The sequence below is a fragment of the Aplidium turbinatum genome, chromosome 18 (assembly GCF_918807975.1).
Source record: "Aplidium turbinatum chromosome 18, kaAplTurb1.1, whole genome shotgun sequence".
Taxonomy (NCBI): domain Eukaryota; kingdom Metazoa; phylum Chordata; class Ascidiacea; order Aplousobranchia; family Polyclinidae; genus Aplidium; species Aplidium turbinatum.
In genome coordinates this window covers 16,917,614-16,930,169 of record NC_137489.1, presented here as the reverse complement: position 1 = coordinate 16,930,169, position 12,556 = coordinate 16,917,614, and the positions used below count along the sequence as shown (strand labels likewise).

The 12,556-nt window shown below is 39.7% G+C and overlaps 1 protein-coding gene across 1 annotated transcript in view; it reads left to right on the top strand.

Moving 5' to 3' along the window:
* The window catches only part of LOC145787302 (cadherin EGF LAG seven-pass G-type receptor 2-like), a 40,928-nt gene extending 29,909 nt beyond the window's left edge, over positions 1-11,019 (top strand). Inside the window, exons 22-36 of the mRNA XM_082599022.1 lie at positions 110-273; positions 707-973; positions 1,646-1,768; positions 2,469-2,562; positions 3,008-3,172; positions 3,627-3,758; positions 4,442-4,628; positions 4,920-5,065; positions 5,454-5,587; positions 5,945-6,174; positions 6,439-6,567; positions 7,308-7,370; positions 7,693-7,900; positions 8,271-8,376; positions 8,607-11,019. Of these exons, the coding sequence (XP_082455148.1) occupies positions 110-273; positions 707-973; positions 1,646-1,768; positions 2,469-2,562; positions 3,008-3,172; positions 3,627-3,758; positions 4,442-4,628; positions 4,920-5,065; positions 5,454-5,587; positions 5,945-6,174; positions 6,439-6,567; positions 7,308-7,370; positions 7,693-7,900; positions 8,271-8,376; positions 8,607-8,631 (2,173 nt within the window). The 3' untranslated portion in view covers positions 8,632-11,019. The remainder of the gene's footprint in view (positions 1-109; positions 274-706; positions 974-1,645; positions 1,769-2,468; positions 2,563-3,007; positions 3,173-3,626; positions 3,759-4,441; positions 4,629-4,919; positions 5,066-5,453; positions 5,588-5,944; positions 6,175-6,438; positions 6,568-7,307; positions 7,371-7,692; positions 7,901-8,270; positions 8,377-8,606) is intronic.
* Positions 11,020-12,556: the final 1,537 nt, after the last annotated feature.

Here is a 12,556-nt window from a genome sequence, read left to right as displayed (position 1 = left end):
CGTAGCTTAATATTAAGCTGGGTGAAAATCTTGCAGCTTTATGGGGAAATGTTTGAAGTTACCGTTGCAGTGGCATCACATCCGTCTTTGAAACTTACTTTTGATGCAGATGCATTCAATTGGCTTATAACCTGAGTCATACTACCACTACAACCCCCCTCATCTACAAAAAGGATGTGTTGAGCACCTACATGCTAGTCAATGAAATCATCGACTTTGAAAGCAAGCAGACGGCATTCGGCCTCGCTAGTTTCCACGACAGCCAATTTACAGGTATCAGTTTGTCATGTATACTTTCCGATCTTGGGCGTTCAGTTGTCAGTTTGTGAAATATATTGTACATTACTTTAATATCATTAGACGTAGAAGTTCACATTTGCGTTAGAACGCTGTGTTTGCGCTGTACGGTTTCTTTTTTGTTCTTATTATCGTTCGTTATTATACCTTTTCATTTAACTTTTCATGCCTCACTTTTAATTATTTATCAGCGCTTTTCATCATCATTATCAACCAATTTTGATCATACAGGCTATGAATTAATCCTCATGTCGAGGGTCTGGCCTGTCTGTCAAAAACGAAGTCTTCCTCTCGTCCATGGGGTTGGCAGAGTGCATGTGCACTGTTCAGGGATGCAAGGGCTACATATCCCTTAAGCAGCACAATATGTTTCAACGGTTTTACGTTACTTTACATCACTTTCTCGCAGACAATCTTGCCAACGTCTCCTCCAGGCTCTTGGATGACGATCTGCTTCATTTTTGGAGCGGAGTAGGAGGCAACCACACTAGAAGCAAGAGGAGCACCGGATCGGATGTTGCTCTGTCCGCTCCTTGGATGGTACGATCATGGGAACAATACATCAGCACTTTCCTGAAGAACCTCAACCAGATTTACTACCGGACTGTTGTTATTGACACTCCCAACATGAACATCAGAGCGTGGAGGGTACCGATGGGCTCAGTGCAATCAGATGGTAAGGTGTTGCGGCCATTGTGTGCTTTAGTGAAATGTTGCAATTTCAACATTAAGTTTTTGTGTTATTTAAGGAAAAGTGGATTAAGTCCTTTTCAATAAGTTGGTGCGAAAAAATACAAACTTGAAAAGAAATAAAAATACTAACAAATAATCGCTTTTGTATTTTTTTCAAAATAAGGTATACTTTCATGTGAAGTTAATTCAAAAACCATCTGCATTGTTTTGTTTGTTCTTGGCGCCTAATATGATGATTGCAAATATAGAAGGTTGCAGGTTTTGATGACAAAACCATAAGCATCTTTCTACATTATTACGCATAGTTTGCCAGCAGCCAAGCGGCGCATTTCATACGAAGTTGCTAATTTTGGGTGTTTTTTGATGAAAACAACATTAAACGATCGCTTTCAATTGCGTTTAAAGCTTATACTTTAAGTTAAATATTGTTCAATTTACCACAGTTGAAACAACACTCTATGAGTATCAAATATGTAACGCTGGTTTTACTATTTTGTCTTTTATGAGCTCCAGGAATCATAGCCAGGTTTTACTTGTGGACTTCTTCCTTAATTTCAATGTTGGCTGTTTAGGTGTTTAGTGTTTATGTCATTGGTGTAACTTTCGACTGGTCCGAGAATGGATCACTAAAACAAACTTGACTTTGTCATTTCAGGATTTTCATTTTCCAATACTTTCTCCGCGGACACAGATGCTGCTGCGGATGTGACTGTGATCCTTCCTCAATATCTCTTCACCAGAGCAGGAACATCTTCCACCAACTCATCGTATGCCAATGGTAAGAATCATCAACTGCTTTGTTATATATCATTATGTTCAATTTATTTTTTTGTATAATGTACAGTACAAATTTTTTGTATTTGTATTTTGTGTGCTTGAAAGCTTTGGTTACGCTTTTGTCATGAATGTCAGAGTTGTCCAACTCTATCATTATAGTTGACAACATTTAAGCGCATAAAGTTTTCACGTGACATTTCATTTTTTAAATGATGATGCAATTGATTTTTTATCTATGAAACTTGACTAATAAGAACTTAACACCTTCTATCAGTCGTATGCATGACAAACAACTAGCAAAGAAATTGTACATCAGCCAGTTGAGATCTAAGTCAGGGATTATTGAATTTTACCAAAGTAAATAGTTCTCGAACAACCACAAGACCTAATGACGATAGTTCAACTTTAACGCAATTCAACAAGTTCGCTTCACAGACGGCTTGTAGCGATCGATTGAGCAGCATTAAGTGGATAGAACACATCACCAAGGAAACATCAATCAAACAGTTAACCTCGGTGACGTGTATCAGTGGTTCAAAGTCTCTATGAGAGCATGAAAGTCCAGGATTAAGCATCAGAAGTTGCTTTCTCATTCCAGTGATCATTATTTCCTTAATGAACTTTATGTGCTCTCGTACTATCGTTGTATTTGAAACTTCTGAGAGACAATATCTTGGTTAACATCCTCCCTTCATCAACAGCCCCAGCAGCGGTAGGCATGGTTGCCTATAGCAACATACAACAGGTGTTTCCAGAGTCGTTTGCGGATGACAGAACCTTCCGAATACCAAGAAAGTAAGTCTTATATAATAGCCGTGATGTAATGAAAAAGCATTAAATGAAAACTTATTTTACCTTTACCACTCTATAAGTACTTGCTTATGAGTGATGTATATGTTAACCTCAGTAGTTATGTTTTTAACGTTTTCATCTGTAATGTTTTTGCTATTATGTGTTGTTTGTCCAGTGTCAATGGCGAGCCTTGAAGTCCCACCAACAGAGGAACGTTCTGTTTCAACTTTCTGAATAAAACCTTTTTAGAATAAAACCTTTTCTTAATCACCAGAAGTGTGACATGTTTCAAGTGCAATAAGATAAAATAATGTAGTGTCAATGAAGTCAAGTAAATGTCAAGCAGTAAGCAAAACACCCGGTTTCTGTCGCTATTTTTACATCACTTTAAGGTATAACGATGTTAGAAAAAGATCGGCTTGAATTTATTTTATTTTATTTTTTTCAGACCTACCATCAACAGTGAAATTATATCCGTTCAAGCCTACAAGAGCACAGGGATGAGGAGGAGCGGTATGTTCCACAAACTCACCAATCCTGTTATCATTCACTTCCGGCTCTTCAGCACCAAAGCCATCGAACCCAAATGCGTGTTCTGGAATTTCACAGCAAAGTCAGTACCACAAATTATTCTTTCTCGCCTGATTATGGCTACGAACCAGTTCACTTGTGTCCGTCATTTTACGAGTTATTCCAATCAGGCTGTTTATGTCTGAGTAGTGAACCGTCTCCAGGTAATTGCATCATCATCCAAATTCGATTTTGCTCCCTCTAATGAGTGTGGTCGATTTTTCCTTGCAGCGATTGTCTTCACTTTTTTTTCATCTCATTCTGTCCTCTGCATCCTCATTCTTCAGTCTCAGGCTAGTTTTCAATCTAAGCTCTAATTTTCAACATGCTGCATGACTTTATGACTTTTGAGTTAATGTTTAATGTTACTTTGGGAATGGCATCTTCCGTTCCGATTGACTTGTCACAATTGTGAAGTATTTATTCTCATGCAGTTTTAACGATACTAAAGTAGAGTCAGTTAAACTTCAAAACTAACCCTCCGAATTACCCCACAGGAGTTCCGGCAGCAAGTTGGGAGGTTGGTCGCACACTGGATGTATCAGGGAAGCTTACAACCACACTCATGTGGAGTGCCACTGTTACCATCTTACAACATTTGCTGTTGTCACTGACGAGGAAATACTGAGGTGAGGATTTGAAGTTTTTTTGGTTGAGAAAATAACGTTTATTTACGCTGATTCGTTGTCTGCTTACAGTATTTCAATATAGAAAATGTAAATATCCTAACCCTTTAATTCATAAGATGCGTGTATTATATTAACAGTAGTTGGTTAGTGCCGAATATTTATCCTGCTTTAGAAAGCCTTCTTGGAAGCTTGTTTTTTTATACTTGTGGACGTGGAGCCTTCGAACCTTGGTTGACGTCTGAGGTTAAGTATGTTGCATCACTACGTCATAGAGCTTGTGCTCGTCGTCGTCGTATGAGCCTCTGAGACCGAGGGTCTATTCTTTTATCACTCCAGATTCACGATTTTTAGCTGGAAGGCTACTAGAGAGCAGCCAGTCTTTTGTTTCATCATCCAAGACAAGCAGACCTTCCACTTCCTGAGGTGGCTTGAAGATGATGCAATCGTTGATGATGTGGTCCACGGTCTGTTCCATATCATTAACCACGACGACGAGAGCTTGAGCTCAATCTTGCCTGCATATTCTAAACTGCACAATACGCATGCAACCGTTCAATCACTTTCTATAGCCATCCAGCCTCAGTAAGCAGCTTGGTGGCGTCTCATAGCCATAACTTCGTCATAACGCTTTAAGTTACGTAACAAATCGGGTCCACAACAATAATTTTTACCAAACACTGCAGCGCCTCCTCGCAACTTCCAGTTCTCGTGGTCATGGCTCTCTGTGTGGCGATGTCGTCCTTTCTGCTCCTCATCCACGTTGTCGCTTCCTTCTTCTTGCCCAATGTGTCTTCTGTCAGAGCAGTTGTCAACAGGAATCTATCCATTGCCATCATAATGGCCAACCTTCTCTACGTCATTGGAATTCAGGTGGTTATCATTTGCTTTGCATCACAGCGAAATCCGAACATTCCTTGATAAAAAAGAATGTTGCTTGGCTTGTGTAAACAGCTTTTACAAATTTAAGGTTACTTTGTTTTGCTTGGCTATGGTTCAAAAATGCAAACTCTCTACCAAAGCTTTATTTTCAAATTAGCTGCATCCTGCAACAGATTTCGTCAGTTAAAAAGTGTTTCGCCTGTTTTGTGTTTTTGTTTTCTGCATCAAACGAATTCCAAAATTGTCGCAATATTCTTGACCCAAACTAACATCTTTTTGCAGCAAACCTCCAACATCTACTTGTGCATGGCGATAGCAGTGGGTCTTCACTTCCTCCTGATGACAACTTTCTCCTGGATGTTGGTAGATGGGCTGCATCTTTACAGAAAGCTGACCGAACGCAGAGATGTGAACCGAGGCCACACCAGGTACGTTGTGTTGTGTAGCTGCGTCGTGATTGGCCCTTAAGCTAGTAGTTTGATTGGCCCTTCGTGTGTTACATTAGGGTCTCGCAAAAAAGCAAATGACTGGTTTCTATTATTTAGAGAGGTGATGCTTTGTTCTTGTTTGTTTTAAAAGACGGATTTTGTGATTACGTTTTGTGTCGGTTGATTTATTGATTGTAACAGTTCGATTGCTTATCAACTTTTGAAAAGGGCTTGAAAACTTTTTCGCTCTTCTTAAACATCCATTGTACACTTTTTGCTGCTTTTCAAACTGGTTCTTACATCATCAAAAGTCTAGTCTTACCACACGGCCTTGCCTGGCCACCAGCCCACCACTCCAACTAAACAAAGTGTCTGTGTTTGTTTCCAGAGTCTACTACATACTTGGTTGGATCTTGCCCGCCATCATAACTGCTCTATCGGTCGGTTTGGATGCGAAGGGTTATGGCAACACATCCTTTTGCTGGATAGCCATGGACGATGTTCTCATATGGAGCTTCGCTGGTGAGTGCCCTGAGGATTGGTTTGCAGTTCAGCAAAGTCTTGGTGAAAGAAGCCATATTTTTTGCTTAGAAAATACAATTTTGTCTAACTTTGCGTAGTTCTACTGCATCTGTAGCAACGTCCATAAATTTTTCTCGTTATGAAAGTATCTGGACAAAGCAATATGGTGCGGTCAACTCAACGAAAACAAATGGCGCTGCAACGTTTTGTTGTCACCTTGTTTCAATTTAATAGACTTTATGAACCATTTTTACCGTACGTGAGTTGTTATCCCTGCCAACAAAATTGTTCCATTTTACATTACTTCAACGTCTGGTTACATTGAGGCGGCGGGTTTAATTTTTCTTCTTCCTCAAGGTCCCGTTCTTCTCTGCTGCATCGCTTACATCGTGCTCTTCATCATGTCAATCCATGCCTTCCTCTCCTCCAAGAGTGTGAATATGAAGAGGAAGGAGCTCTCGTTTGAGATGCGAGCATCGTTTTTCATCTCTCCCATCATAATGTGCACATGGGCGTTCGCGACACTGGCCGCAAACCTGAACGCCCCCATGTACTTCTACCTGTTCGCCCTCACCAACGTCGTTCAGGTTGGAGTTGTTTTTCTAGAAACTTAATTTTTTGTTCTTGTTAAAAACCTGAGTGCTGAACCCAGTGATTCATTGTTGTTTTTAGGATTAGGTTTATCGAAATTAACCCACTGGGTTATGTGGAGTCACCTTTTTCTGTTTTCTGAAGCGAATCGTTGTTCTGTCGCAACCTAGATAGACTGATTTGCTGTCTGGGAAAGCCTTGGACACATTTTTACACTGCTCCAACATTGCCGTCTCTTTAAAAACAACTTCCACTTCCAGGGTGTTGTGATTTTCCTCTTCCACTGCTTGTTCAGCAAGGAGGTCCGGCAAGGATACCGGAAGTACCAGCAGAGGAGAGCAACCACGAGGACGAAACTTAACATCACCGCACAGCACTTGCTACAATCAGTACGTTGTTTCAACGCTTGGCAATGTCTTGTCAATGTTAAGCTGTCATGCCAAATGCGTGTTTGAATGCTGCTTTCTAGCTAGTAAAATCCGCCTTTTTTTTAATCGATTTAACGTCTCGAGCTGTTGGATCAATGTAAAAATGACAGCTTTTTGATGGATATGTTGGGTTGTTTCCTTCATTTGTTTTCTTTGTTTCGAACCGAGTTTCCCAGCAAAGGATTCCCCTGTTACAAATAGAATCCTAGCATTACCCGAGTACTGGCTTAATAATATGACCGCATCAGTGTTTTTTAACCTATTGGTTATCATTGATTTACATTTAATGTACAACTGATTCTCACTTCGTGTGGCTCTCGCATATGATTGTTTTCTTCCCTCGACTGGGAAGTAAACAGTTAAATTTGAAAAAAAATGTTTAAATGTTATTAGAATTTGAGCAGGAATTTGTTGCGTGATTTTGATTTCGATAAAAAAACGTTTTTTTGATGTCTTTTCTCGAACTTTCTTCGATATAAAGATTTTATGTAATAGAGTGTAATCAGTCAAACGATAAAGTGTCGCCATATCTTGCCAATATTTCGCCTTTGCCTTGATGTGCTGCAATAATATACAAACCACCGTCCTTTCCAATAGACGCGAACCGTTTTACTTCGCTTGTTCTTAAAAGGAAGTCGGGAAGTGCTAGAAACGTAGTTCATCGTTGTGATATTACTTAACACTACTGTAATTACTTGCAGTCGGTGGGAATCACTCCAGAATCATCCACTAGAGGCGCCCCACATCGCTACAATGATATGCAGGTATGCGTCACGTGACACTAGAATCAACTATTTGAAAATAGCTTTCGTAACGTATGGAGACCAGGTAGAATGCCTCGTCTCTGGTTGCGATAGTTTCTTGGCGGCGCTGCACGACGTAGATTGTTTGTTGCCGTTAAGAGACGCGTTGCTAGATGCCATGCTACTCTGAGGGATGAACACGAAACGAAGTGTAACTTTTGTATGGTTTTGATGAAGTAGCGTGGAATTGAACATCCATTTAACTTAGAGATGAACGTACATGATCGAGACATTTTTGATATTTCAACGTTGTTGGACGTCAACGCAACATGACTGTTTCCAGGAATCTCCGATGCTTCCCCGAAGATACGACAGCGACTCCGAAGCGTCGGATAGCTATGATGACGACTCCTCCGACAGCTCCATGTCCCTGGGATCCTCTTCCGAAGACAATCAGGTGGAGATTAACACTTACCGAAACATCAGGAACACCAGACCGGATTACCAACCTCCAAAACCGAAAAATAACCTGAGCGTTGTCCAAGCAAAAGGTACGCGACTCCTTTTGTAGACCGGGGGCGGCTGGGGCATTGGGATCATACGTAAGCAGTTTCTCCAAGATTTATTTCCGTTGTGGGATATTGCTAATGTTTTAGTTTGAAACTGTTTTACGTGATACTTTAAAATTAATTTTTTCTGTTCTATTTACCAGCACGTTCCCAACTTCCCAGACAGCAAATCAGTCGTTTAACTTTAACTGTTTGTTTTCTTCCCTTGACTGGAAAGTAATCAGACGCGCTGATTTGCTGTCTGGTTTACTGTTGCCTTGCTCTTGGCTCACAAGGATCGATTCATTGTGTCACGTTCAATTGATGGTTGATGACGTTTTGATGGCTACTTCTCTAAGCAATAATGTTTCAGGCAATGGAAGACTCCCCAACGGCAGCAATGGCAGCTCAAGGTTGGAAGGAGTTAATGCCAAGAAGCATTGGATCCCTGAGAAGCAGAGCGATGGGAGCTTGTCTGAGTGAGTGAATTGTAGGCAAGTTGTCTATGACCGGTGTTTGTGAAGTCACTGTCGGTTATTGTTATTTGAGAACTCATGAAAGTAAAAAAGCTAATTTTATCATGAATAAATTTCTCAAAAACTTCCCGTTGTTTTATGAGCAAAATAAATTTATGAGTGTAAAAATATAATTGATGGAAAGTGTTGGAAGTCATAACCCTTCAAATGTCAACCCCAACTTCTTCTTGCAGTGGCAGCAACGAAACCTCAGTGTGACGTCACACTTCTCGTCACCTGGTTTGCACCAACCAAGCACGTCCTCGGGAGAGAGCAGGACTTTTCGCAAAGGACTTTTTGCACTATTTGGGATCATTTCTGTTTTGTTTTATTGGAAATTGAAGGGAGCCTGCCACGAGAGGTCGTTAGACGATGAAGAGCAAGCTAAGCAAATGCTCAAGCAAGAACTAATCTTTTGGTTTAGAACCAAGTGCTAGTGGAAATCAAAGCTTTGTGGTGTTTTTTTATTATTTTTGTAGGTTATGTTAGCCTGTCCATAGCAATGGAATGGTGGTTATAAACTGTGCCCGTACCACGCAAGCAATCAACAACGACTTACGTTGTTGGGAAATGTTCAGTTTTAATCCTTTGTTCTGGCCAAAACGTTTTGGCCTGCACACCGAAGTTGTTAGTTTGAATCCCACCCTGGCCAAATAAACTTTTTATATTTTGCTTTTCCTCACGTTGTCGGCTGTAGAGCATTGCCTGCACTGCCTCTCAAAGCACCGCGTCATAGATTTTGTCACAAAACCTCTTTGCACTCCCCTTACATCTCTCTGCACTCAACCTTTTGTTGAAGAATTTGTTAAATTTTGATGAGTTTTGTTTGACTGCATTCGGACTTTAGTCTTTCCTAATATTCATCTTTGTGTTATCTTCACCTCACTTCAAACCAACCACAATCGTCATGCTAAGTTTAAAAAATCAAACATCAGGCAACGTTAACTCAACGTGAAACTCGTCTTTGCCTTGACGCAGCTACCCAGACAGCAAATCACTCCACACAAGGACCGAGTTGCTGTCTTCGATAAACCTACGTGGTTGTCCTTGGACGTCATCGTAATAACGTTTAATAGACTTAATTGACTTGTGATCGTACGTACTAATATGGATCAATGCGTTGTTTAGTGTTAACTACCTTTTAATGAAGTAATAAACTATTGATTGTTATACATCATTTTGAGTTTAAGTGAATGAAATTAGCGAATCATGAAATCGCTTGTTTCGGTTCCCTACCGAGTTCGATAATCCAACCATTTAGTTTGGTCGAGGTTTTGCTTTGAAATCTTTGCGTCACATCTCCAGCGGCTGCTTTTTATGTGCATTTGTGACAAGTTTAGACATGTTCATTTATTGTGACACGTATTTTTTAACCAATATTTGCAAAAAGTTATTTTTTATCTTTGATTTGGACCATAATGAGTTGGACCTGCTTTATAATCATTGTGTGACTTGTGGTACCTGAGCAATGCAACCGACCATGTTGCTATTTCTTGCTGTTTTTCCTGCGATGTTTGTGTACACGGTCACGTGTTCAGTGTGTTGCGTTATTTTAGTGTTAGAAAACATTGAATAAGCGTCAAAATACGATTCTTTTGTTGTATTTTCTTTCGTCAACATTCGTTTGGTTTAGGAATGCTTGATAATTTTTATCTTGCTTGTCAAGTTAATGCTTTTTAAACCACTTTAACAAAGCATATAACACATTCACCTCAATATTTGGGTTTGTACTCAAATGAAATCTCTCTTTAAAATAACAATCCATTCGAATCGTTGCGATTTTAATTTTACAATTTGTGATTTTCATAGTTCCCTTGAGGTTGTTATGTAGTGATGATAAATTATACTAATCTGATCAACGAAGTAAGCCGCAACTTCGTATCATAACTGATCATGATAGATCCACAGCTTGTTTCCCAGGCAACAAAGTCCGCCGTGTTTAAATTGATTCAACGTCTGAATCAATTCGTTGAATCAATTTAAAAATGGCGGATTTTTCTGTCTGGGTTTCAAAGCTTTCTTTTCAACACTATCCACAGCAGAGGATTTTGTTAATTTTTTAAAGTATGCAATTGGATGATTCGTATTGGTCGGCTTCTGGCTGTCTCTAACCTCATGATAAATCACTTTCTTGAAACAAGTCGGAACATTGGATAACGTACCTCATATACTCATGAAAATCTAACATCAAACGTTTTCTTCGTTTTTTTCCTACTTTAATTTTTTACGATCTCAATTTCAAAACCCCCAATCAACATCAACGTACTGGCAGTGTGCTGCTTTTGTGAAATATCCATCATATATATAATCGTGTGCATTCTTGAATTTACTCAACGAGGCAGTGACAATGTTGGCTACTTACTACTCAAATGATTGTTATGAATTCCATAGGGTTGTTGAAAAAGTGTTTTTTCATGTATAAGCTTTGAAGTAACGAGTTTCCATTTTTAATGATTGTTTTTTGTTGATTCGCCGTATAGTGATGCTACTTTGGCGTAACTTTATCTTCTGAACGTGTTGAAATATTGTGCCGTTGTATTAGAGTTTGGTTGTTTTAGTAGTTTGATAGTTTTTTTTTGTATTTTTGCAAGAAATAAAATTTTACGCCGAAAAGTTTGAATGTTCTCGGGTTAATTCCTTGTAGCTATCTTTGTCATTCCAATAACGTTTAATAAACGCAAAAGTAATAGATCCAGAACATTTCTACCATTCTATAAATTAAGCATGGAGGCTTTATCTTCAATCACAGCTCTGGAAGAAGCTTTTTTAGTCCGAGGACGAAGCTTGCCACTCCAGACAGCGAATTCTAACGTCTGTAAATGTTGGATCAATGTCGGCTGCATAGCCGAGTGGTGAGAACACTGGAACGGCAATCGAAAGGGCGCCGGTTCGACACCACTCAAGAGCATGCGGCTGTGTCTGTGGCAGGACACTTGAAGGCATGCCTGAAGGTGGACACGAAGATTGGCTTCCTTGCCTTCCCGTCCACTTAATCTAAATCTTCAACCACCGGGTGTAAGCCTGGATACAAAAAAACAATGTAAAAAACGGCTGATTTGTTGTCCAGGACATTCAATCAATCATCTGTTCTCTATCAACACATTTGCTTCAAATCAACGAAAAAATACGTTTTATCAACCAAAATTGTTGACAACACGATTATTTCAACGATTTACTCCATCCCCCTATATCAGTTGTTTTTACATTGATGCAATGTAAAAAAAGATGATTTGCTGTCTAGGGCGGTCTCCTGATTAGAACACAGTCTAGCTTGGTTACTAATTAACAATATTCATTAATCACGGGCGTTTCCACCACACGTTCACTCAGGTTTGTTTGCACTGTGGCGGTTAGAAGCATAGGCGTAGTCAGGGGGGGCGAACGGGGCCATGGCCCCCCCCAAATTTTCAAAGTTTGGATTCCGAAGTTGAACCCTTCGTTGAAAATATAATATAATTTGTATAAATTTATATTGTTTTCGAAGACATCTGGCTATTAACACCCCCCAGGACTTGTTTTAGACACACAGAAAGACACCAATAAATTTTGCAAATCGTAAATCGCGCAAAGTTTACGCGATTTACGCTTCTTTTAACTAATCTGTGGAAGCAATTTCAGAATCGCTTACTCTGTAGGGTTTTTGTGTAGCTGAGTTTTTTGTGTTCTCTAATTTTAGCCGCAGTTTTTGCCCGTTTGTGTGTAGATAAGAGCTACCTTTAATAAGTTAATAGCTGTTTATCTGCTAATAAGTTTCATACAAATATTACCCTGAAAGTGTTTACAGAAAGCGTTATAATCCATTATTTAAGTGTAATTTTGCAAAAATTTTCCGGGGGAGCATGCCCCCGGACCCCCCTAAAATATGCGTGCCTTCGGCACGCTCTAACCCCCACCAGCTTTATTACTTCCCTTGCTTAACCCACCAGGATGCGCCACTGCACATCAGGTGGCGATGTCTTAAATCAAACATTTTGTCGTTCTCTTCAATTCATCAAATATTTGGCCCCCCCCAATTTTTTTTTCTGGCTACGCCACTGGAGAAGTCTCCAGTACGTTGTTTCCACGTTTGGTTTTCATTGGAAATTATTTCAGTCACTGAACAGAGTCCACTCGATTGCGGATTTTGAAAATCTTGTTCCAATGA